General features: G+C 46.9%; 1 protein-coding gene across 5 annotated transcripts; it reads left to right on the top strand.

Moving 5' to 3' along the window:
• The first annotated feature begins 1139 nt into the window (after positions 1-1139).
• LOC142582814 (G-protein coupled receptor moody-like) lies at positions 1140-25844 on the top strand. Of its 5 annotated transcripts, XR_012828493.1 has the most exons (6): positions 1140-1479; positions 2691-2975; positions 3970-4093; positions 4665-4921; positions 25065-25188; positions 25767-25844. XR_012828493.1 is itself a non-coding variant. In XM_075692872.1 (5 exons), the coding sequence occupies exons 1-4, from the start codon at positions 1166-1168 to the stop codon at positions 4890-4892; spliced, it is 951 nt and encodes a 316-aa protein (XP_075548987.1). In that variant the 5' UTR covers positions 1140-1165; the 3' UTR covers positions 4893-4921; positions 25065-25208. The 5 variants fall into 5 exon arrangements, 3 of the variants coding, with proteins under 3 accessions (XP_075548987.1, XP_075548985.1, XP_075548986.1); XR_012828492.1 differs by lacking the exons at positions 25065-25188; positions 25767-25844 and adding an exon at positions 5737-6356 and having other exon boundaries at positions 4665-4985; XM_075692872.1 differs by lacking the exon at positions 25767-25844 and having other exon boundaries at positions 25065-25208.
• Positions 25845-26141: the final 297 nt, after the last annotated feature.

The following is a 26141-nucleotide window of genomic DNA, read 5'->3' as shown; positions in this document are numbered from 1 at the left end:
AAAAACCGACCATCTTAGGATTAATGAAGCCTAAAGTTGAATAAGTAGTAGTCATTGTTAGACGAATGTGCAGAGTTGGGAAGACGCTGTCTGGCGGGAAAGTCACAACCCAGGCATTCCGTTATGACAAAGGGGTCTTGTATAGAATACATCAGCTCTGTTCGAGTTTAATTCATCATTGCTCCGGCAGGGCGCTTTCAATACATTACAATTTGTGGCAGTTGTAATTTCTCCTATTAAGTTCCAGTCAGACTACAAATACTAGATGTCCCGTTAAATTGCATTGGGATACACTAAACACTGAAGATTGGACTGGGCGCAATGCCGTATCACACGAAATGTATCACACGAAATGCGGCGTCGCACGATCCAGACAAATATTTCACCGGTGTATCCCGCGGCCAATTTCTTGGCCACATATAGGAATTGTACTCGTAATATCCTATTACATTTGGTGAGCGAGTGACATTTCACTAAGTTGAGGATGCAAATTTTTTTTTACACTAGCCTGGTGAACATTACAAAGGACTAAACGCAGTCAAAAGACACTCTCAAAAGATAGGTAATCGTGACAGAAGCTGCAACGCTTCTATGTACCACAGTTATTCAAACAGTGCTTCCCTTCTTATATTGTATTCTCTTTAATTGACGCATGCGTTATTAGCTACGCTATCGTAATGTAGCGCTCTCGTATATTTCCCGCCTTTTCGTGCATAAGAATATCGACGAACTGCGCAGCCGTTTCCTGCATTCGCTTTTCTTTATTGTGTCTTAATACTCCGCCCGAAAGCATACACTAACGATCTGCACACACAGAGACTACGTGTGCGGCGATGGAAATCCCGCAAGACAAACATCCTTGAAACTGCCATTCACACCCTCCTCTATGCCCCTTCCACTTACATCTACCAAGAGTAGTTGGCTGCAGCAGGTAACATAGACGACAAAGTGAGCCTGGCAAAATTAATTGTTCCAGAATGCCCCAAACGTGATACTTGGCTGAGCAACTCCACTAATACCACGCCGATACACCTGTTTTACTTTCAATAAAATGTTTTCTTTTCTCTCACGTTCGCAATGACCGTACAGAGCACAGTAGAAGGGCACACCTAATGCCTCTTGTGACATCGCAGCGGTAACAACACGCCCTGCCACGGAAGACGGAATGGAAGTGTCCTCGGCCGGGGGCGCCTTCGTGATAGCCGTCGCCATCGCCGGCACGGTGGGCAACGCGCTGACGATAGCCGCGCTGCTGCTGCGCATGCGCCGAGAGCACAGCGGCAACGCGTCGTCCGTGTTCATCGTGAGCTTGTCGGTGGCCGACTTGTGCTTCTGCTCTCTGAACCTGCCCTTCGCCGCGTCCAGTCTGCTGCAAGGGGCTTGGACGCACGGACCACTCCTGTGTCGGCTGGTAGCCGCAGGCCGGTACCTTAACGTGGGAGTCTCGCTTCTCTCGATTACAGCCATCGCCGTCAACAGGTGCGTGAATCAAATCGCATATTTTCAGACCTAGGCAGTTTTTCATAATAAGGAAAGAAATAGCGAAAAGAAAAATGCTTATATTGAGGAAAAATGTAGGCAGTAAATGATGCTGTCGCGGCGCTATTAGCTAACTTCTGATATTGAGAAAACATGGTACAGATTATGCAAGGTGTCATCTTTGGTAAGTTATAATTAAACGCTTATTATAAATGAGGTGTGACAACTATAGGAAAGGCTGTCTTCGGATGTATGATGTTTAGTGGGGTGTACACTTAGTGCAAGGTAGACTGTGACAATGAGGCAGTTATGTAAGGTTCGCTTAGTCACTACTTAGTTATAAGCGTTGCGTCATGCGTCCACTTTTTCAACCTAAAAGCGTACGTCGTTTCATAGGCTACCGCTTAATTCTCTTATAGGGATAACTCATATCAAATGATAAGTCGCTTCAACTAGCATAATTGCGCGAAAGGGTACATGCTTTAACTTCGGTGGAGACAACTCACAGGCAAGCAGTGCTGTTTACCAAAGGGCTGTAAGGGATAGTAGCTTGCCGGCCTGTTGAGAGTACAAGCAGAACAAAGGTGTCTCACTCACGCGTCCGTCAAGACGAAGACGCCACCTTGAGTCCACAGCGAAAGTAACCTAAAGCGACCTTCTACGTCAGATATACCGAAAGGTGGGTTCGTTCGAGCACATACATGCGTATTACACCGGTATGTAATTAGTATGAGTACTAAGAATATCAACCTATCTATAGTAGCGGATAACTACAAAGTTAGTTGATGTTCATTCAGTTTCTTGCACGCCGAAGTGTCGAAATTTGGAGCTCGAAGGTATGTTTCCGACGGTACCCACAACCAAACAAGTGTTGCAATGTTGGCTAAAGCACGTTGGCGGGCTAGTCGGTTAGGTTTCATGATAGCGCAGAACAGCGCGACTGGACAAGCACTATGTGTGTGTGTGTGTGTGTGTGTGTGTGTGTGTGTGTGTGTGTGTGTGTGTGTGTGTGTGTGTGTGTGTGTGTGTGTGTGTGTGTGTGTGTGTGTGTGTGTGTGTGTGTGTGTGTGTGTGTGTGTGTGTGTGTGTGTGTGTGTGTGTGTGTGTGTGTGTGTGTGTGTGTGTGTGTGTGTGTGTGTGTGTGTCAAATTATTCTCTGTACTCGTCTGGTCGCGCTGCGCTGTGTTATGTTTCGCTGTGTGCTGTCTCAGGTACGTGCTCGTGGTGCGGCCCTCGCTTTACGGCCGGCTGTATGGGCGTGCCGGAATTTGGTGGATGGTAGCTGCCACGTGGCTGGCCCCCTGTTTTCTGCTGGCCCCCACTCTGGCTGGCGTGTGGGGCCGCTTCGGGCCGGACCCGCGTAGCCCTGGGTGCTCAGTGGTGGCGTCGGGCGGAAGGTCGCCCAAGGCGTTCCTCTTCGTGGCCGCTTTTCTCGTGCCCTGTCTGGCGATCGTCTACTGCTATGCCGCTATCTTCAGGCACGCACGGAAGGCCAGGTGGGTTTTTCCTCTGACCAAGGGCGATCTTCTGGAAACTTTAGTCGAAATCAGCAATGTTTGCTTTGTGGCCTAGTCAGACAGTACTTCACTATATTTCCTTAAATACCCCATTGGATGAGTATTACATAAGAAGTGGATACTAAAACAAAACTTTAAAAACAGGTGCTGTTTACGAAATATGGGTGGCGACAGCTTTAGCAAAAAAAAAAAAAAAAAAGCAGATGGGCTTGTGATGACAGTAATGACAAGTGGAAGGCCGTGCCAGCCTCTTGCTGCTCGAAAGTGAAGGAAAGATGACACGACTTTCTAGAATAGTACCCGGTAGAGAAACAAACATGGACATGACGAAAGACGGTGGAACAGGCTCGTAATAAAAATGGAACTGACACAGTACTTATGACAACGTGAATAGGCTTGCAAAATCAGTTTCTGACGCAGCTCTCGCGTCGTGTTAGCCTTACGGGGCCATATGCAGTATGGCGAATGTTATGATTGTGTGCAGAATTGTTGCCCACCTTCTGGTACCTATAGTGAAGATGGGGTGTCAAAAAAATAGATGCAATGACTAATTTTTAAGTTTTGTTTATTCTTCGTAAGATGACATATCCTGTTGAAAACATGAAACTTTCCGACCGCTACTCACCACTTTCACCCGCTCGATCGAGAGCGCACAGTCAATTAGGAAATTATGAGTTCAGAAGCTCAGACGTTACTGGGTTTCTTAGTATATTGTCGCTTGGTTGCACGCAGAAATCGCTGCAGCAAGGTGTATCGACGTTCTGTAGATATAACAGAAAGGAAACCTTATTAGTTTTACGATTCGTCGTCAAACATAATAGTCATGTGAATCAAACGAGGACATTGTTTTCAAGGCCAGCCCCCAACGCGAAGTGCATACGTCGTTGGTTCTATTGTGCTTGTACAACAAAATTAACCCTTACTGCGGTAGGTCCGCCATCTGAAGCAAAGTTCGGGCACTGTCTGTGCGTAGGCTGCAGCTAGAGGCGCACGGTGAAGCTGCCCGTCGGCGCCAGGACGAGTGGCGCATCACACGCATGGTCCTCGTCATCTTCCTGTCGTTCCTCGCCTGTTATTTACCCATCACCATCGTCAAGGTGAGACCTGCATGAAGTTGCTGCCATTCAGGGAAATATTCCTTGAGAGCGGAACGAATGCTAGAGTATGATCGGATGTCGGTTTATCTCTGCGTGAGTGAAATAAGTTCTAAACGACATAAGCTGAAACAGCGCAACGAAACAGGGACACAGAAGCAACATTTTAACACAAATCTCGTATCTGCTGGGCTCGTACATCAAGAACCTATCATCGGTCGTCTTCACCGGCAGGCAAGTAATTGCGCTTTCAATATTTATGGATCTTTCAGTTTTTTTTTTCCGCCTCAACACTTGTGGCTATTAACACAGCCTGGCAAAGGGTACTGGCTGGCTTGCTTGCTCCCCGACTTGCCTGCTATACCATTTACCAGCCTGCAAGGTAATAATTCGGACCCTCAGTTGACCGCATCTTCTAAACTTCCTCGTGATTGGATCACTTTTTTCGCGCACGTTTTCGTGAATGCACGAATTCTTCACCAAGAAGGGCACTCATCGCGCGCGACACACTTAAGTGGTGCAGGACATCCACGTGCAATGTGTGTCTGACACCAAGCTGCTGGCAACATTGCAGGTAGTGGACGCCGAGGTTCGTCACCCAGCGGCGCACCTGGGAAGCCAGCTGCTGCTGTATCTGAGCGCATGCATCAACCCCATCATCTACGGCGTCACCAACCGGCAGTACCGCCGGGCGTACGCGCAGCTTCTCGGCTCCGTAGCTGCATTGTGCTGTTCCCAAGCGTCCTACACAACGGAGCAGACGGATGGCAAGCAGCGAGACTCCCAACAGACCAGCCTCTGAGCCATCAATGTGCAGGAGCGGTCTAGATGGTAATCCGTTGTCACCTTATTGCGAAATGACACGGGGAACGCAGGAAAGCATCGCCACACGAAGGTCAGTGCGGTAGAATCTCCACTAACGACTAGGACGACAACGCACAGGCACACATTATCTTGCTGTTCAATGACAGTGCAGTGCCCACACCATTGCTTTCTACTACGAAGGCATAGGCGTACTTGCACCTGTTTCCGAGTTTAGTACAAGGCACACTTATGGGTTGGCGGTCGTGAATGTGTTGGCGCAGGCACGGTTGGATTTTAGCGCTGGGCCGCAGATGCCTCCTCGACGGGAACTGTCGACATGCAGCGTTTTCCGAGGACCTGTAGACAAACAGATTCGCACAGGGACATATGTTACGAGCTTAAGCAAATTATGTTTTTTTTTTTTTGCAGAAATCTGCGATGTGCAGTAAAGTTTACGAAAGGAAACGCTTGCATCTGATCGACCGAAGCCGCAGAGCTACGAAGAAAACCAGTGAAGGATCCTTCAAAAAGGAAAGCTTACCAGCTGAAGCAAAAATATTGCTCATGGCAACATGTCCGGCTCCACCGCCTTCGTAGGGCAGTCATCTTAACATCTAAGCAAAATTAGCGAAATGTGGCTGCAGCGGCCTAGCGTTTCGTTGCCGATCAGGCAGCGTGCCTGCATTGTACTGCTACAATGTTGCGAAGCGTTACTACTCCGTACAGGCAGATATTTTGCTCCCTTTTCTCAATGTGTAAGTAGCTTAGAACAGCATTGTTCGTTATCAAGAAACAGTGCTAGTAAAATCAAATAAGATTCAGTTTCGTGTTTTCTTTTGCAGCGAAGCTACCGACAGCAATTCGCGGCATGTGGCTTCCGAAAGGGCAGGCTTCCTGAGGGCAGGCTTCCGTCCTGCCCTCAGTATCATCAACTTTTGCGAGGAATGCTCCCTGCTTTCTTCACGGTGTCACAGCGAATGCGTCGACGACTCGGAGCCTACCGATTGTGTCTAGTCCAAACATTTTACTCGTGTGCTGATCTCTGACCATGTTGCCATCGTGATGTGTGTAGAGAAAAAAATCGACTGACTCTTACGTTTCCTGCGGTACTATAGCACAGTAGGAAGGCTCTCTCTGAGCCTCATATTTTGTCCCTAAAGTACTAGTTGAAAGAAGGAACTGCAAATATTGCCATTGTATTTCGTCGTAAGCGAAACATTCATAGCCACATGAAAATGTTGAATATTGAGATAGCGTACAAGACAGAGAACCTCTGTGTGTCTTGACAATTCACGGCTGAATGTATGGTATGCCTCGTGGTAGAGTGTTATTTTCTCGTTGCAATGCATACAAGGTGTTCGCAGTCATAACGTACTTGGATGAGACGAACCGCTTTGATCCGCAGGTAAGAATGTGTCATCCTTTGTGCATGCGGTAATAAAATAAATCACTCTTTCATAGATTGTGTGTGCGCAGTGTTCTTTTGAGATGTCCTCCGAACAATTATCAAAGAAGAGTGACATATCGGACACTATACTGAACGCCATATATGTATTTTAAGAGTGCCAGTCAACACCCATATGACACGTTCATGATCCTTACGTTTCGCAAATTGCGACATCACAGAATTTCTGAAAAGCAAGCCGAAAGTTTCGGGAGCAATATTCAGAAGGTCCTTTTCTCGAGAAACCAAACCACATGTGTGTAGTATGCACAATGCTCTAAAGTAGCCTTCAGAATGTACATACCGATATTTAATTTCGCCATGAGTTTTTGAGTTTTGTATTTTGGCGCGTACCAAAAGAAAAAAAAATGCGTCAATCCTCGGAGAGATAAATTTCCTGATAGAGGCTGCGGTGCCTCCTTCTCACGCATATTTCATAGATGTATTTCTCGAAATATCTGCAATCCAGCTTTTTCTTAATCTTTTACGAAATCGCACGGAGCCTATGTGCAATTGAGCGTGTTCAGGTGGATTACCTAATAATGAGGGTATCACTCGCTAGTTAAATCGAAATGTACAGGTAGCTAATTCACAAATATATCAATAGTCAAATTTTAATTATTCACAGCATATGTGGCGCTACTGCAGTGAAGGCATTCAGTAATTAAGTTGTTCTGCTTAGCAGAAATGTTAAGATTAGCGTCATTTTCCAGATATTCATACCAAAAATCTGCTAAGAAATGCATTCCGAAGTGTCAGGACGTGTTTTTCAGGAAAGTGTTAACAGGAACCGCAATGCGCTTCGTAGTAGATACACCGGACAGATGTCTCGAAGTTATTGCTAGTCTCCGAATTTTGCCGACATGACTTCACTATTCTTAAACTTGGCAAGCAACATATGCCTTAAAGTGAACAACTAAAGAAAGAATTAACGAACATTAGTAATTATCTGCGTGGACATTGCCATTTCTAATGCAAAGTTTCCCCTGTCCCAGAGATCCACTTGAAAATAAAGAATGACGCAATCACAGGAATGGCGACGGGATGATGTTTATTACTGGAAAGCTAAGCCCAAACTGACAAAGGAAGGTCTAAAGTTCACGTATACGCTTCTTCTTCTTCTTCTTCTTCTTCTTCTTCTTCTTCTTCTTCTTTTTCTTTAAGTGAGCATGTTCAGGGACTTAAGGGTGGTACATGCAAAAGCTATAGGTGTAAACTGAATCGGTAACTGTAATATTTGTAATATGCCACACACAAGGGGCAGCCGGCCCCGAAGCGCGTTGTGTTTCCTGACTGTCAATAAGAGACAGCTTAATTTTATCTTACATACGGCTCTTTATCCGAGCCATCATCGCTGTTAAAACGACGCGTTGTGTTTCGTGGCTGGGCAATTTCCCAAGCTTTTCATTTGTCAGCACATTCAGCTAAAAACGAGGAGTCCGTAGCTTTTGAAGGACGTCGTTGCAGTGAAGAAGACCAGAAGGAAGTGTGTCGCACCGATATTGAGGCAGGCGCCTACGTGCGAATATATTGTGCGAAAATGGCTGGTGATAGCGACCTCGCTAGCAAGCGGAATTTACTGATAGACGCAAGAACTAAAAGAAATAATGGAAACCGATCCTATTTTGAATGGGACAGTGTAGACAGCTGACCGACTTTAGCTGTCACTGAAATATTTCGGTTATAGGAAACCGAGACACATCTATCCATTTTTTTTCGATGCTTAATCTGCTGTATACTGCAGTTATGCAGATTGCGTACGTATCATAGACTTGACTCGCTAGGAGTGCCAATATGATTGAGGAGAATACAAATGTATTCAAGCTTTTATTTATGCCAGATTCCTCAGTATGCGCATGCACTAGGCAAACATCTTTTTTTGTGACAACATCCAATAAATGTATGTTGAGCTCAAATAAATGCAGTTATATTGCCTGTACAGTGCCTAACAAAGTTGTCTGGAGCGCTGGAACAAGGCATCCGGAGTTGCCCTTCTTATCGTCTATACTGTAGGCCACAGGACGAAACAACATGCGTTTGAGCATGATTTGCCTGATGAACAGGTCGCACCTACTCTAACTTATTATTATGCGATTGATTTTCACTGCTCCTTTTTATACGGGATGGTAAACTTTCAGTTTTTCGTAATTTTTGAAGATTGCGTTTGGTTTATAGCATTAATGTTGTCCTTGAGCTGGATATGGATTATTCAAACAGTCGGACATTACTGGCACGAGAAATTGAAATCCACATTTCCATAATTAATAAATATTAACTATATAACTTCTTAATAACTTCACGGAACATAATGCAATTTACGGATTGTAGCTGGTTTGCTTAATAAACAGTTAAGAGTGTAGCGCCATCTTTCTTTCTGCTCTGTCTGTCGCTGCTAATCTTTCCTTTCCGATATGTAGCCGGCGAAATTGCAAGGCGTATCCACTTGAAATGAAACTCCAGGACGACACCACTCCCGGGATATTATTTCCTGAACTGTGGGACGAAATACATGGGTATTCCAGTTATCTTTGTACTCCAATGCAAAAAAGTAGCGTTTTGTTAAAAAAGTAAATGGAAGAACCGTGCACTTTTGCTGCAAGCTTGATGGCGCATATCTCCAAAACATTGTGAAAATTCCTTTCAAGTGGTTACGCCTTGCAAACTCACCGGCTACAATTAGCAAATTACAATATGTGTCGTTTAGTAAATAATTAGGAAGTTAATTAGTGAAATTCTTCTAGTTATTTGAATGTGTGGTTCAATTTCTTGTGCAAGTAATGTCCGCCTCTCGGAATAATCCAGCCGAAGGAGTAGAACTATATAATTTGCGACCAGGCGATTTATAAATATTCCCGAAAACCTCAAAATTATCATCCCGTATATGACACTATCTACCCGGGCGAGGTTCACCAAGTGTGCAGATATCCAAAGCGCAGACGTGCCTCATCGTCTTGTCTCGCCTGTCGTTCACAGCAGCCGATCCCTCGTTCCCCCGTAGTGGGTTGAGCCGTACAAATAAGCACCAAGTCAAACCAGATCAAATTGCTGTGTCGTTCGATAGGCCCTTTCCGACAATGGAAGAAAAGGCGGCTGATGATACTAATGTATTGGACACTGAACTCTCCCGTACCGTCGACACCTCTCGCACGCAAGACACCTCTCGCACGGAAGAGTCGTCGCGAGGGAAGCGAAAGCGTCGTCGTTCGAAGAAAGGTAGGAAACGCCATGGCGACACAACCGCTGCGGCTGGTTCAGTGGTCAAGGACACGAGAGGCAGGGATCTCCAGGAACGGACTTCGGCTACAGTTGCCGAGAAGAGCTCGAGCAGCAAGCTTGAAACCACGGAGAAGGCCACCAATAAAGAAGAAACCAAAGAACGGTCCCGGGACAACTCGCAGCCGGTAAAGAAGCCGCAGGGTGCCGTGGAAGGCGCTCAGAACCCAGGAACGGATCGCGTGGCTCAGGCTCCATCCTCGTCGGTTACCGTCGGGAACGCGGAGGTCCCACAAACGAAAGCAGTGGAGTGTGCGGCTCGTGGCGATGTTACCCGAACGCCGGAGGTGAGTGCATGCGTAATCATTGATTAAATGCATATAAATGTATCCGTGGAAGTATACAAGAAAAGCCCACATTAGTTTCTTGCAAAGGAACACTACAGCTCGCACGAGAACGTCATGCCTTCAGCTTTCTCACAGTCTATCTCACGACAATATCCAATGAATTCACGAATTATGATGAAATTAAATTGTGCCAAAGTTAATTTGATCGTATGCCGCTGAAGGCTGTATTGAAAGTGAATTGAATGTTGATAGTGAATTTTCATAGCGTAATATCAGTGACACTCATTAAACAATTGAATTTAATCCCTGGTTCAAAGCACATGCGCGTGTTAATTATTCCCAATAATAATAATAATAATAATAATAATAATAATAATAATAATAATAATAATAATAATAATAATAATAATAATAATAATAATAATAATAATAATAATAATTTTCTCTCTTTTCACAGAACACAATTAAGAGAGTAGGCGTAAGGGTAAAAGCCGCATGCAGCTGCTTGAGGAAACACCATTACGCCCGTTATGACAGTGTGGCGAGGAAACAGCTTAGCCTTGAGAAGCGTACAGCAAATACTGAAAACATTGGAACACGTTAAGTAGGTATTAGGAAAAAAGAAAAACATTTTATTGCGAGAGCAACTACATGGACATTCTAGGCGCATTTCTACCGTGGCCGTCGCCGTGAGGTTCCGTGTTAAGTACAAGGGCGATAATATAATCGTCGCGCGCCGTATGCTGTATGTGCGAGTGAAAGCGTGCGAGGGTGAGCCGGCGAATGCTGTTCAATCTCGCGTGTGCGAGCGAGAAACGAGGGCTGGATCAAGCCCCTTAAACTTCGTAAAGTAGCGACACTCTCCTCCTCCGCCTTCACCCCTCCGCGTTTCTCCTCTCTTTCACGCTCCCTCCTCGGCCGTGGCGCCGCCTACACTGCTCGAGCGTAACAATGGCGCCAACATGCGCTCCTCGCTACTCCGTAGACGCTTCTCGAGCAAAAATGGCGCTGATGCACGGCGCGAGTGCCCACGTGATGATATTAGGCCACTAGCGACGCGGCGTCGGCCTTGGCCAGAGCGCGCGTGTAGGATGCGGCATTCTTCAAAGCGTGGCACTACTTTACGAAGTTTAAAGGGATTTAGGGCTGAAAGCGTGCCCTCTCCTGTCGCGCACGAGGCAGGGGTGTCAGGCGACGGAGGAGGGGCGTTATTCTCCGGCGGCTGCTAGGGGCCTTGATGTCCTCCTCGCCCACCGCTCCGCACTGAGTGGAGACAACTGCGGCGTCTACGAAGGCGTTGGGCACGCGATTGGCGGACGCCGTAGTAGACAAATGTCTAAGAACGTTGGCAGTAGACGCCTTTGGCGGATGCCGCATTGACGCGTTGCAGGCGTTCGTGTCTCTTGAAAGCGCTCTGCCGCGTGGCCAAAGCGCGCGTCCGCGCGGGCCTCATCTTCAAAGCGATCTGCGATGTTTGCAGAGCGCGCGTAGTGTCGGTAGCTTCATATGCGCTGTGCTTTCGACTTTTCGTTCGCGTTGAAGCGAGAGATGCACGAAAGTCAATTCACTTGCTGCGGCCGTGATTTCTCACTACAGCATTTTGACAGCGAGTTTCCGCGCTCATCGAACGAGATGTGTTCATGCTTACCTGTGCGCGCGTGAGACCGTGCTTGTCAATTTAGTTAAAACACGTTGGTGGGCTAGTTGCTTTGAATCTATTATAGAATGTGCATGGACGACTGAACAAGGATGAAGAAAGAAGCAAAAACTACGTCCTTGTTTAGTTACGCTTACATATTCTATCACTTTTAATTTAATTAGTAAGCGAATGGCTTACAAGTTCACACGGACGCTAAAGATACTATCCTTACTTCGCACAGCTATCCACTAATTTGCTATCGCAATCGGTGCTTCGCCTTTCGGGCGAGACTGTGACTTTTTTTTCCTGCAGTTGCTGGCAAATCGCGGTACGTGGAACATATTGTCAAACATGACAGTACACTCTGCACACTGAAGTGAAATGGAGAATTCTTGAGTACGCAGAGGGGCTCAATTGACCCGAAGCTCAATGTACGTGGTTTGTTCCTTGCCGCTATACTAGACGGAACCGACAATTAAAAGGCGCGTACCACGAGTGCGCACGCCATGACTAAAGGGTTTATCCGTTAACCGTTAATGTTTATCGTTAAGTTTAATCTTACTCCAAAATTTGAAATACAGTCTCGCCGATGGAGCGTTTTTTGTTGTCTTTTTAATGCTTTAGCATTAGGAGTGCCAAGGTGGGAAAAAGTGTGTGTGTATGAAGTCTGAGAAGCCGGTCAGGCGGTGAAAAGGAGCGGTAGGTGTCGTTATATATATATATATATATATATATATATATATATATATATATATATATATATATATATATATATATATATATATATATATATATATATATATATATATATATATAGTGTAAGCACTATTAACGAACTTTGTTGTTTTCATTTGTACATAGCCATCATCATCTTCCCTGTTCTTCTACTTCGCGCATGAGCTGGGGCGTTGCCTTTTTTGGGAATAAAAGCGCTAGACAACTTGGCCGGTCTCGGTATTATAAAGTGGTGGAGGTACGTCAACACCCCGACGTCTTCTCGCGTTCCCGTCCTCCCTGGAGCTACGTTATGGTCGCCGCCTGCGCCCGGCTGCCCCTACAACGATGGACATGCGGCCATATATTTCGCTTCTGCCGCCGTCGCCAGCAGCATGAACGCCGAGGCTATGCTGAGCACGAGAGAGACCGCACTCGCCGACCAGGCGCCTACTATCCCGGATAGTACTCGACCCGGCAACAGCGTTCACCGTCTCCTCCAGCTGCTCCCAATGTGCCTCATAGTTCCCGTTCGGCCAGACGCCGTTCTCCTTCGCCTTGCCGGCGCTCTGCACCATCGCTTCGCCCCACTTCCCATCTTTCCGACGTGCACTCGAAAAACTAACTGTTGCAGATTTTTGGAGGGGAAACTGCTTCCTATCAGTCTTCAAAAATTCCTCCTGTTCGCCCGCGGCCAACATACTTTCTGTAACTGTCGAAGGTGTTCGCGCGTCAGCTCTCATCGATACCGGTGCCGCCTTTTCTGTTCTTCGTAGTGATCTGTGTTCCTGGCTTCGGAAAGTACAAACGCCTTATCTTGGACCTATTTTGCGTGGTGCTAATAATGCATTCATTCACCCCGACGGACAGTGTACTGCTCGTGTTCTCATCGACGGCATACGCCACCACATTGAGTTTATCATCCTTCCAACGTGAATCCATGAACTTATACTGGGTTGGCACTTACTACATTCTGCTTCAGCGATCATTTCATGTAGAGGGGAAGTTGTCCATATCACAGATGCAGCGCTTGCACCTGTTACAGACTCTTCACTTTCATCCGTGAACTTGGCCATCGCTTCAGACTACGTCCTGCGTCCTGGTCACGAAGACATTGTAGCCGTGACATACAGTCAGATTGCCGACGGAGACGCCCGAGTCGCCCCTTCTTCCCGCTGTACTTCTCGCGGAATTCTCATTGCCACCTGTCTCGTTAGGTTTTCACGTGGCCGCGCCCTTCTGTCTGCTTGCAACACGACCCCAGATCCTGTGATGTTGCCCAAAGGGATGACTGTGGAAACCTTCGCCGACACTCAACCTTCCTCTATATTCATGCTTTGCTCTTCTTCATCGCCAGCACCAACCTCAGGTTTGGGCGATTCTTTCCCTCCTCCAGCTCTTCTTGGTTCAGACCTAACAGCCGCGCAGTCCAAAGCCTTACTGGTGGTCTTGGCAAAGCACAAAGCCTGTTTCGATAGCTGTTCACCTTTGTTGAGCCAAACTTCTGCGGCTACACACCGCATCAAAACCGATGGTTCCGCTATAATACGACGACGCTCCTATCGTGTATTGCCGTCCGAACGAAAGGTCATTGAACAACAGGTTGCAGACATGCTTGCGCGGAAGATAATACAACCTTCATCTAGCCCATAGGCTTCTCCCGTGGTTCTGGTAAAGAAAAAGATGGCTCCGTTCTCTTTTGTGTCGATTATCGAGCGCTCAATAAGATCACACGTAAGGACGCATATCCAATACCTCGAATTTGCGACGCTTTGGACACACTACAAGGGGTGGAGCATTTCTCCAGCCTTGATATTCGATCAGGATATTGGCAAATTCCGATGAACGAGACTGACAAAAAAAAAAGACCGCATTCGCTACAGCAGACGGACTTTATGAATTTGACGTGATGCTTTTTTGGCTTTGTAACGGTCCTGCCACATTTGAGCGCATGATAGACGACGCACTTCGCGGTCCAAAGTGGAAGAACTGCCTCTGTTATCTGGACGATATTATAATCTTTTCGTTTGACTTCAGCCAACATCTTCGTCGATTAGACGAAGTTCTCAAGTGCCTTGCAAATGCTGGTCTCCAGATCAATACAAAAAATGCAAATTTGCAAGGAAGACAATAAAAGTATTGGGCGAAATCGTCTCAAAAGATGGCATCCAGCCAAACCCCGAAAAGATTAGTGCTGTTCTCCAGTTTCCTCGCCCCCTGCAACAGAAATATCTATGTAGTTTCATCGGCTTGGCGTCATGTTTTCTTCGATTTATACGCAACTTCACTGCAATAGCAGCTCCTCTACACAAGCTACTGGTTACCGGTGCCTCTTTCACATGGACTAGCGACTGCGAGTCGGCTTTTCAAGCTCTTAAGTGACATCTTACCTCCGGACCAGTGCTTCGCCACTTCGATGATCAAGCCCCCACCATACTCCATACTGACGCAAGCGCACAAGGTATTGGCGCAGTACTTCTGCAACGTAATGCAGCCTCTAAAGAGCAAGTCATAGCATATGCCAGCCGAACACTTTCTCCAGCTGAGCGGAACTACACCATTACAGAGCAAGAGGGCCTGGCTATCGTTTGGTCGATTCAGAAATTTCTCCCAAACCTTTACGGCCGCCACTTCACCAACGTCACTGACATCATGCTCTGTGTTGGCTGTCATCAATGAAAAGCATGTCAGGACGCTTAGGACGCTGGATACTCCGCTTGCAGGAATATGACTTTACAATAACGTACAAGTCTGCAAAAAGTCATCATGATGCAGACGCATTGTTTTGCTGCCCACTCTCGCTCTCACCCGGTAATGCGCCGTCGTCTTCCCTACCACGTCTTTCCGATGATACGCCTGCCTCACACCAGTTCTCGATAACGCCCCTGGACGAAGTTACACTTTCATCACGCTCTGATTTCGTCTTACTTCAGCGGGCCGACTCATACAGTCGAGCTCTCATGGATCGCCTTAGTGGGTTCGCCGAACCACCTAAGAGCCGTCTGCGACGCCGACTTCGACAATTCCGCCTTCAAGATGGCGTGCGACACCGCTACGTTTACCACTCAACAGGTCATCGGTAGGTCCCAGTTCGACCTCGCTGCCTTCGGCTGCGAGTATTAGAGGCACTTCACCACGACCTATCGGCTGGCCACTTAGGCTTCCATAAGACTTACGACCGCATCAAGACCCGCCGCTTCTGGTCTGGTCTATCCACAACGGTGGCCAAACACATTGCCTCTTGTGCGTCATGTCAGCAGCGCAAACGCTCGACATCCCCTCCTGCCGGTTTACTACAACCTCTCCCTTGACCGGACGCATATTTTGAATTTGTTGGTATTGATTTGTATGGTCCCTTACCATTGACACCCTCCGGTCACCGTTGGATTGTCACTTCGGTCGACCATTTAACAAGATATGCCGAGACTGTCCCTCTGCGATCCGGTACCGCTTCTGAGGTCGCCGACTTTTTCTTGCGCTCCATCGTCTTGCGCCACGGAGCTCCTCGCGTTCTTCTCAGTGACCGTATCAAGGCCTTTATTTCCCAAGTTCTCGAGGAAGTTTTTCGAGCCGCTAATACCGTCCACAAATCTACTTCTACCTATCATCCGCAAACCAATGGCCTTACTGAGTGCTTCCACCCTACGCTGTCTGACATGATTTCTATGTACATCCGTGCTGACCACACTGACAGGGATAAAATTCTTCCTTTCGTGACATTCGCATATAATACTGCTATTAAACGGACTACCGGCTACAGCCGTTTCTTCCTGGTGTATGGACGATCTCCTTCCACCATATTCGACAGAGAATTATTTTTAGCACCTTCTTCGCCTAACGCGTCGCTTCCAGAAGATTGTGCTGCTCGAGTTGCACATTGCCGTCAAATCGCCCGGCAAAGCACAGAAGCTACCCAAGCTGAGCGCAAACGTCACTGCGACAACAAATGCCGTGACCTAAGTTTTCACCCTGGAGACCAAGTCCTGCTTTGGACTCCAGTCCGCAGTCCAGGCCTCTGTGAGAAGTTCCTTCAACGCTACACTGTTGTGCAGCAAACATCCTCAGTGAACTATCTCGTCCGTCCAGTACACTCCGTCCCTGACCGGCGCCGCCGGAACGCCGAAATTGTTCACGTCTCGCGGACGAAGCCCTTCAGTCCCCATTTAGATCATCTCTAATCTGCGGTCAGACTGGCCGCTTCCATGACGGGGGAAAGTTAGTGTAAGCACTATTAACGTACTTCGTCGTTTTCATTTGTACATAGCCATCATCATCTTCCCTGTTCTTCTATTTCCTCGCGCATGAGCTGGGGTGGTTGCCTTTTTTGGGAACAAACAGCGCTGGACAACTTGGTCGGTCTCGGTATTATAATATATATATATATATATATATATATATATATATATATATATATATATATATATATATATATATATATATATATATATATATATATATAGAGAGAGAGAGAGAGAGAGAGAGAGAGAGAGAGAGATAGAGAGAGAGAGAGAGACAAATGTGTTAGCCTTACGTTGCAGCTCTGCACCTCTGAGGTTCCGGATCCCTCATTTAAACCCCATTCACCACAACGCAAAGTGTTTAGGAGCTCACTCGACATACGTACGGCCTCTTCGAGGAGCGAAGTGCAACCGACGAGATCTATATGCTTACTCTTGTTTACTCAGACTCATCGGCGCTCATTCATGTTCATACCCTTGTCCAATCATACTTTGCACTCATAAATTCTGGGAAATCAATGTGGAGCGAGTATGAGTCTGTGTACTCATGAGTGGGTACGTTGCAACTCTGATCTCTACTGAATCTAAGGGCTTTTCATTATCAATGAAAGGCATATAGACGTCATACTTCACAGATTTATCACCATCATCGTCATGAACAACCACAAGCACAGCCTTTTTCGTAAACTCAACTTTAATGCTGACCAGTATTCCCCTTTAGTACGATGTAAATCGAGAGCCTGTGGTGTATATTATGGATTTTTTTGTCTCACAGGAAAACACTCAGCGGTGCCGGTATTTCAACGACGTGAGCACGACAGTGGCCCTGGCGGCGGGCTTTATCACCATAATCTTCATCATAATCATTGGACGTAACGGCCCCAAGCCCGGCGGTTATGTTACGTGCTACACCGACAGCTGCAACCTCTACGCGCAGAGGCTACACGCGTCACTTAACGCATCCGCCTCCGTACCCTGTTACAATTTCAAGGAATTCGTCTGCAACGGGTGGCGACGCCAGAACACCTACAGCGTTCGTCAAAACCTGACGCTTACCGCACTTGACGCGCTAGCGACTCTGGCCAACAGTGTCAGTGTGCCAACCAAAGGCCAGACGACTGCCCAGAAAGGCGCAGGCTTCTTCCGCAGCTGCTACGCTGTCCTCAAAAACGACAAGAACGACATCGCAGTAGTCAAGAAGTTGCTGAGAGAAGCGAAGGTCGAATGGCCTCGGCGTCTAGCGCAGCTGGACGTATTGCACACGCTCTTCTATTCGTCCATTCGCCTTGGATGGAGCCCCATCTTCAACATCGCGATAGAAACGACGAAGACTTACGCAACGCGGGTCTTCCTGATGCCGTACGAGGATTTCGACCTCGTGGCGCGCAAGTACACCTCCCTGAAAAATTCAGATGCTGCTGAAAGGCGTGCCTATTTCGATGTCCTCGCCGACGAATTTGGAGCGTCTGCAGCCGACCAGACGGTTGTCAGCTTCGAAGAAGTCGAGAACACCCTGCAGATCATGCTGGATCCACTCCTGGACGCCATGCTGAAGGAGAGGAAGCCACTGGCCATCAGCACCGCATGGCTGTACCGGCCGGGAGCCGATCCGAGCAAAGCGCGCTGGCAATCGGTGCTCACTTCGTACGGTGTTGAGGTCCGCGAGACAGTCACCTACGAGACAGAAGCGCTATCATTCGTTACGGAGTTCTTCACCCTGTGGGAAAGGTACGGCGAGGCCATGACCGAAATTCTGGTGTCTTGGTGCACCGTGCAGGTGGCCGCACTGTACGCCAATCACCGGCTCGTCACCAACTATTACGGCACACAAGATGCGGCGCTCTTTCAACACGGTGCCTTCTGTCTCAGCAAGGCTTACCTCATCGCGGGTTTCTCCGTGTTCGCTCCGTACATCAGCGAAGAAATGAAACCACCAGCCCGCGGCGACGCAGAGGTCATCGCCCTTTCTGTGCGACGCGCTTTCCTCAAGAGGCTGATGAAGTGGCAACACTACGAGCCAGAAAGGATCGTTTTGGGTGACTGGGATTCTGTGTCTGTCGTCTTTAGCCCTTTTGACAGCGACGCCACGAGCATCGAGAACGGTAGTCGTTCCTACCCGGACATGGGGGAGTCCCTGGCGGAGAACTGGAGAGACGCCGCGGTGCCGCTCGACGTCATGCGATCTGACATGGTTTACGCCGCTCTGAAGCACCTAAAACTGCACGTAGTGCTCGACTACGACTTTCTCCTCCTGCCGTTCGCCACGGCGTTCCCGAACTATCATCTCAACGCAGCTGAAGCCATCAAATACGCCGGCGTTGGCAAGGAAGTGGCGCTAGCATTGAGCGATGCTTTTCTAGACACCTATGAACGCTTCAAGGACGCAAAAAATGCTATTGAACGTGCCTCCACTTGTATGGCTGGTGCGCCAGACTTTGGCAGCAACCTGGAAGCGATCGCGCTCAGCGTCCTTTTCGACGCCTTTAGGAGCGCTTTGGATGACAAAGATGTTCGGCTCGTAGGGCTCGACGACTACACGGCGTCGCAGATTTTCTTTATAGCGTCGTGTTACGCGAAATGTCCGGGACGTTCTGAAGGCACTCACGAAGACTGCAATGTGGCATTGAGGTACGTCGATGCCTTCGCTGACGCCTTCGGATGTCCTCAATTAACGTATATGAACCCCGCCGACCGCTGTCGCCTCTTCTGACACCTGCTTGGACTTGACTGGTGTGCAAATTGGTTCCCGAACTTTGTGCATTGCGCGCATCAGTGTTGTGTGACTTTAATGCGGTGCAATGATGCGGCAATGCGGAAGAAGAGTCAGTGCACGGGACAGAAATGCTTTATAATACTGGCGAATGTGTTTTGTCAAGCTGAACGAAATGCTTTTCCGGCTTCGGGTTTTAATAGCCTTCGGCCTTGCAATATTATGCGCCACCAGATTGAGTGTTTTAAAGTATATCGCATAACGAAAGACTGGCAACCCCATTCCGTGCGTTCAGTAGCACTTTGAGAAAACATGTATTGTACGGATATTAATTCTGATTTGACGCATACGTGGCATAAACTGGCAACTGCTGCTTATGTCACCGAGCTGCAGCTTTGCTGCATAAAAGGCAAAGAGAACCTTTCCAGCGTGTGGTTGGTGTCAATTACACTGTATAACGTAAAAAATAATGGGGGGAAGAGAGGGAGGGATGGTGAGTGGCAAAGGGGGCAGGTGTTTGGACATTAATGTGCTTGTTGATTAGCTGTAGTCTCACCGCATTCGGTCGTTCTATGTCATAAAGGTCTCATGGCGCGTATCTACATGCAAATGTTCGGCAGGCCTCCTATTGAACGGACATTGTCTGTGAATTACTGTTTATTAAGTCTGATTACTGGTCTGCTAGAGCATAGCTTCCTGTCGATAGTTAAACACATTGGACTGGAAAGGGAGATAACCGCCATCGAGCCGACCAGAGTATTAGATAGTGGGATGTGATTTAAAAAAGCCTGCATTGGCAAGACAGCTTCGGAAATCGGAGGGAGACAAGTACTTGCCATGCGGCAAATACTCCTGAGGTTATGGGTCCCAGTATTGCGATGTATATATAACAGGGTGCGCGAGACGGTTATTTGAAATATGCGAGGGTTGCAATGTGGGCTTGTTGGTAATGCATCTTTAAGGGGAGTATGGTAGCGCGATTCAAAGACGGGACAAGAGAAGACACAAAGGGACACACACAGCTCTAACTTCCAACACTGTTTATTGTCGAAAACTATCCCAATCTATCCCAATCCCAATCATGTACTGACATGTACTGGCTATCCCAATCATGTACTGACATCAGTTGCAGAGGGAATACTTCGGCAAGTGCAGCAATCAGGGACTGTTGAACGAGCGGAAAGAGATAGTAACCGAGAGAAAAAAAGACCAACAGTGATACCTTATATCCACCGGTTGTCGCACAACCTAGAGAAAATCGCCCGCCGAGGTAACACTGATGTGAATTTTTCAGCACCCAACAAACTAATCAGCCTGTGCAGGAAAACAAGACCAGAAAAGAAAGAAAGTGCCCCTAGCTGCCAAGTTAAGCACAGGAAGAAATTCAGAGGATGTAAAACTTCAATTATATATCGTATACCCTTATCGTGCGGGAAGTATTAAGTCGGACAGTCGGGCAGATGCATTAATGAAAGACTGCGCGAACACAAAAATAAAGTCGACAAACTTGTATCAGATGGGTTTCTCTCCCTTCATTGTAAGCAACATAAGTGCTCCCCCCTCTTCGAATCAACAATCATTACCGGTAGAAACAAGTGCGAACTCACTAGACTTATAATAGAAGCCGAGCAGATTGATGCCCTAGGGGATTCATGTATCAGGAAACCATCATTGGCTCTCTCTGAAAAAGAACTGAAATTTTTGCGCATGGCATAGCATATCACAAAATGTATCGCTCTGATTGTTAATCTGTTCACGTGCCTGTGACTCATGTGGTCTGAGTGTATAAGTACGACCTGGTTTTCGACAATAAACAGTGTTGGAAGTTAGCGCTGTGTGTGTCCCTTTGTGTCTTCTCTTGTACCGTCTTTGAATCGCGCTACCATAATCCCCTTGAAGAATTTGAAGTATCTCTGCAAACAGCTTTTTTCGAACAGTGGTCTCGACGACAACGACGACGACGACGGTAATGATGCATTCATAGGCTATACGTTCATAGACATAAAAAGGCACAGGAAACTTTCCTAACTGTTCGCACGTTGATCTACACCGACACTGTTTGCATATTCCAGGTATTTCAGCGAACACATTCAAATATTTTTAAAATTGCCTGTGGCACATAGCACAGTCCTAGTCCATGCGCTGGTATTACTAGAAGGGGCGGTCATCACTGGTATACACAATTGAAGTGCATACTTGATCAATTAGGTTTTAGCTTATTACCTTATGGCACATATTGCAATTTACAATTTCTAGCCGGAGAGTTCGCAAGGCGCATCCACTTCGAAATAATTCTCAGGATGACACCACTTTCGAGTTATTAATTCCAGAACTTTACAGATAAATGCATTTGCGTTCCAGTTAATTTTGTACTTCAATGCATAAAGCTACGTTTTGTTAAGAAAGTAAGAATGACAATGCGTTTTCCCTGCAACTTTGACAGCGCATATCTCACAAATGGCATCATCCACACAATTCTTTTCAAGCGGGTATAATTTTGCAGTCTCACCCACTGGAGTGTGCAAATTGCAATATGTGCCATAAGGTGATTAGCTTAAACCCTAATTGGTGAGCTTTTGTTAATTATTCAATTATGCATTTCAATTATTTGTGCAATGAATGTCCGCCTCTTCGTGTAGACTAGGCCATGGACTAGAGTTGTGCTGTCTACCAGAGGCAATTAAAAAAAAATTGAATGTATTCGCTCGAACACCCAAGGTGTTCTCTCTGTGAACATTGCGAAGCAACTGAAGAAAGTTTAAAGAATCGGCAGATTTCAGCAATGTCTCTGGCATTGAGCTCATTCAGTGCAGTGAAACAGCAGCAGGCCGTCGTACCCGATACCGCTGTCTTGTGAATTTCGTTGCGACAAACACCTTAGCTCCTCGCACACTGTAGCATTACGTGTTGTGGCCTCCGGAATGCATATATATATATATATATATATATATATATATATATATATATAGAGAGAGAGAGAGAGAGAGTCTGTGGGATGAAACGCAGCTAAAATTACCAAGCGCATGTTGCGTGGTAGCACAATCTTTAGCGCTTAGCGCTATTAAAGCTGCACCATTGCCGCTATGTGTTGCATACTCCAGGGAAGCGTATCGTACTGCTGCCGAGTTGTAGCGACGTCTGCCTATCGAAGCTCGACCAACGTTACTATTGGGTAGCGTGGCGTTGTCGGCGGACAGCAGTCATCCGGTAGACCATGGCGACCGGGCGAAGACGAGACGATTTCTAATGCGAAAAGTGCAGGGTTTATTCAAAGGTTGATGAAAGACGATGAGAAGAGAATGAAGTGTTCAAAAGTACATTTCGGAGCCCCTGAAGTAGGCTCTCTGTAATCGTGGGAGGGATCTTGCTTTCGTCGACGTCACGTGACCGACACAGAAAGAGGGCCCCTCCTCCTCTGGCTATACCGAGCCTGCTGCAAGGAGGAGGGCGTCCCGCCTCTTGGAATTGTAGACGTTGTCCGTCTCCTTTGCGCGTTGCTGGTTCGTGGAAGTTCTCCTGTAGAGTTTGACCGATAGAGGGAAGGGTCCCTATAAAGTCGCGCGCGCGCGCGCGCGCACGCACGCACGCACGCACGCACGCACACACACACACACACACACACACACACACACACACACACACACACACACACACACACACACACACACACACACACACACACACACACACACACACACACACACACACACACACACACACAAAAGAGGCCTCTAAACACTGCGGGGCTTCCGCCAGACCGGGAGACACTCGAAATGATCATGGCGAATTAGAAAGTCACGCTTCATTCGGACGAGGAATGGTGGGTGAAGGTCGGGTGAAATTTCTTTCTGCACGTGGTGCCAGACGCCAACCGTAACAAAGGCCATGAGTTCGAATCACAATGGCGTTAGTAGGCGAAATTTCCTTTTAAGATGAAGCTTTAGCTCTACGCCAGCTCGAATTCCTCTATTAAAATACATGTACAACGGCGAAATGGTTGCCTGAGACAACCGTGGAATCTAGTTGAATGAATTTTATTGCATTTGAAAGAGAAAATAAATTGTAGCAACTCTACCAAGCAAAATTATGACTACGACTTGGAATTTTTGATAAAAATTGCCGGAAAGTGCTAAGCTAGAAACGAACAAAGAAAAATAGAGCAATGAATTATACAAATATGTAAACCCGTACCAAGACCAGATATCGCAGTTTTGTAAACTACGTATGTTGGAGCATCTTAAGCGGACAAGCTTTATACGGGATTTTGCAGCATACGCGAGATTTTTACGATGGTTACAACGGTATTCTAAAAGGCCTGCTCAAAAATTAGTGATGTACTTGAGAGCGGTGTGGAATACGTACCTTCTCTGTTCTTTAAGCATGTGATTAGGGGTAATTTACAAAATTGTGATTTTTTATTGCAGAGTTAGAGGTATAAACTTTATACTCTTTGACCTGAAACTTGAGATTTTGGCATACTTGAAACTATATTGGAATACTTGAAACTTGATATTTAAAAAAATCGCAAACTTTCAAAAATATTTGTTAAGAAATTGATGGCACAGATTGAAAATCCGCTTGCTAGAGTTACTAGACTCAACCTCTTTGAAATGCAACAAACCCCATTAAAATAAATCGCTGCAGGGGTTGCGGAGAAAAACTATATTTACCCGTGTATTTAGATGGGAGTCCCCGAGCTATAGGTTGCTATTTGGCCCGCAGCGCTTATGTGAATATATATCCACGACCTTTGACGACGTTTGTGTGTAACGCGTAATGCGTCAAAAAAGTAAGCAGTAGAATATCACCCGCTCATCCGATTAGCAGGTCGGCGTGCTTAGAAACTGCAAGAGGTTCGTTCAAACATGATAAAACTCTTAGGCTGGGGACGACAACGGTCCCACTAACCTGACGAGGCTACTTGCTCGTTTCGAATGACCCTCTACGAGCATAACAAAACCACGCGCGAGAGAAAAACCACACGAAGATGAGTCTCGCGTAACTAAGACGCCGTTAGAAAAGCGGTGTTTTCTAACGCAAGCTGTCGTAATTCTTGCGTTATTCCTAGTTAATTAGATTGCAATGACTAATGATTTCCATTTCAATCACTATATTTAGGGCACAGATGTTAACACTACGTGTTTTGAATTGTAACGATTTGAATTGTAGGCGACACACTGTATTTTGCGTGGCTCTCCTTTTCCGGCATGTCAAAAAAGGCTTTTTCCCGCGCGTTGCCCGTGTCACGTGGTATATTGGTAAATAGGGTGTTCCTGCTTGCAGGAACTTGCAGAATCAGAGTTACTGACGAAGCTCTCGCGTCGTGTTAGCTTTAAGGGGCCATACGCAGTATGGGGAAGGTTGTGACGTGTGTGCAGAATTGTTGCGCACCATCTGGTACCTATAAGGGAAATAAGGTGTCCAAAAAATAGATGCAATGACTAACTTTTAGTTTTTTTTTGTATTCTGCGTAAAATAGCACGCTATTGAAAACATGTAACTTTTCGACCCTTACTCGCCACTTTCACACGTTTGGTAGAGAGCGCACAGTCAGTTCGGAAATTATGAGTTCGGAAGCTCAGACATTATTGGGATTTTTAATACATTGTCGCTTCGTTGCACGAAAAATTCGCTGCAGCAAGGTGTATCGGGGTTCTGTAGAGGTAACAGAAAGGAAACTATTAGTTTTACGATTCGTCGTCAAATATAATAATCATGTGAATCAAACGAGGACATTGTTTTCAAGGCCAGCCCCCAACGCGAGGTGCATACGTCGTTGGTACTGTTGTGCTTGTACAACAAAATTAACACTTATTGCGGTAGGTCCGCCATCTGAAGCAAAGTTCGGGCACCGTCTGTGCGTAGGCTGCAGCTAGAGGCGCACGGTGAAGTTGCCCGTCGGCGCCAGGACGAGTGGCGCATCACACGCATGGTCCTCGTCATCTTCCTGTCGTTCCTCGCCTGTTATTTACCCATCACCATCGTCAAGGTGAGACCTGCATGAAGTTGCTGCCATTCAGGGAAATATTCCTTGAGAGAGGAACGAATGCTAGAGTATGATCGGATGTCGGTTTATCTCTGCGTGAGTGAAATAAGTTCTAAACGACATAAGCTGAAACCGCGCAACGAAGCAGGGACACAGAAGCAACATTTCACGACAAATCTCGTATCTGCTGGGCTCCTACATCAAGAACCTATCATCGGTTGTCTTCGCCGGCAGGCATACAATTACACTTTCAATATTTATGAGTATTTGCGTTTTTTTTTTTTGCCGCCTCAATACTTGTGGCTGTTAACACAGCCTGGCAAAGGTTATTACGCTGGCTTGCTTGCTCACCGACTTGCCTGCTGGATACCATTTACTAGCCTGCAAGTTAATAATTCTGACCCTCAGTGGACCGCTTCTTCTAAATTGCCTCGTCATTGTATCACTTATTTCGCGCATGTTTTCGTGAACGTACGCATTTTTTCACCAAGAAGGGCTCTCATCGCGCGCGATCCACTTTAGTGGATCAGGACATCCACATGCAAAGTGTGTATGACACCAAAGTGCTGGCAACTCTGCAGGTAGTGGACGCCGAGGTTCGTCACCGAGCGGCGCACCTGGGCAGCCAGCTGCTGCTGTGTCTGAGTGCATGCATCAACCCAATCATCTACGGCGTCGCCAACCGGCAGTACCGGCGGGCGTACGCGCAGCTTCTCGGCTCCGTAGCTGCATTGTGCTGTTCCCAAGCGTCCTACGCAACGGAGCTGACGGATGGCAAGCAGCGAGACTTCCAACAGACCAGCCTCAGAGCCATCAATGTGCAGGAGCGGTCTAGATGGTAATCCGTTGTCACCTTATCGCGAAATGACACGGGGAATGCAGGAAAGCATCGCCACACGAAGGTCAGTGCGGTAGAACTTCCAGTAACGACTAGGACGACAACGCACAGGTACACA

The sequence above is a fragment of the Dermacentor variabilis genome, chromosome 5 (assembly GCF_050947875.1).
Source record: "Dermacentor variabilis isolate Ectoservices chromosome 5, ASM5094787v1, whole genome shotgun sequence".
NCBI lineage: Eukaryota > Metazoa > Arthropoda > Arachnida > Ixodida > Ixodidae > Dermacentor > Dermacentor variabilis.
Note: the sequence above shows the minus strand (reverse complement) of the source record. Positions and strands in the feature narration are given on the sequence as shown.

What these genes read in the sequence shown, in the direction of transcription:
- LOC142582814 (XM_075692872.1), top strand. Translation starts at nt 1,166, where the DNA reads ATGGAAGTGTCCTCGGCCGGGGGCGCCTTCGTGATAGCCGTCGCCATC. An exon ending in AGGCACGCACGGAAGGCCAG is followed by an intron (nt 2,976 to 3,969) that starts GTGGGTTTTTCC and finishes GTCTGTGCGTAG; the next exon opens with GCTGCAGCTAGAGGCGCACG. An exon ending in TACCCATCACCATCGTCAAG is followed by an intron (nt 4,094 to 4,664) that starts GTGAGACCTGCA and finishes GCAACATTGCAG; the next exon opens with GTAGTGGACGCCGAGGTTCG.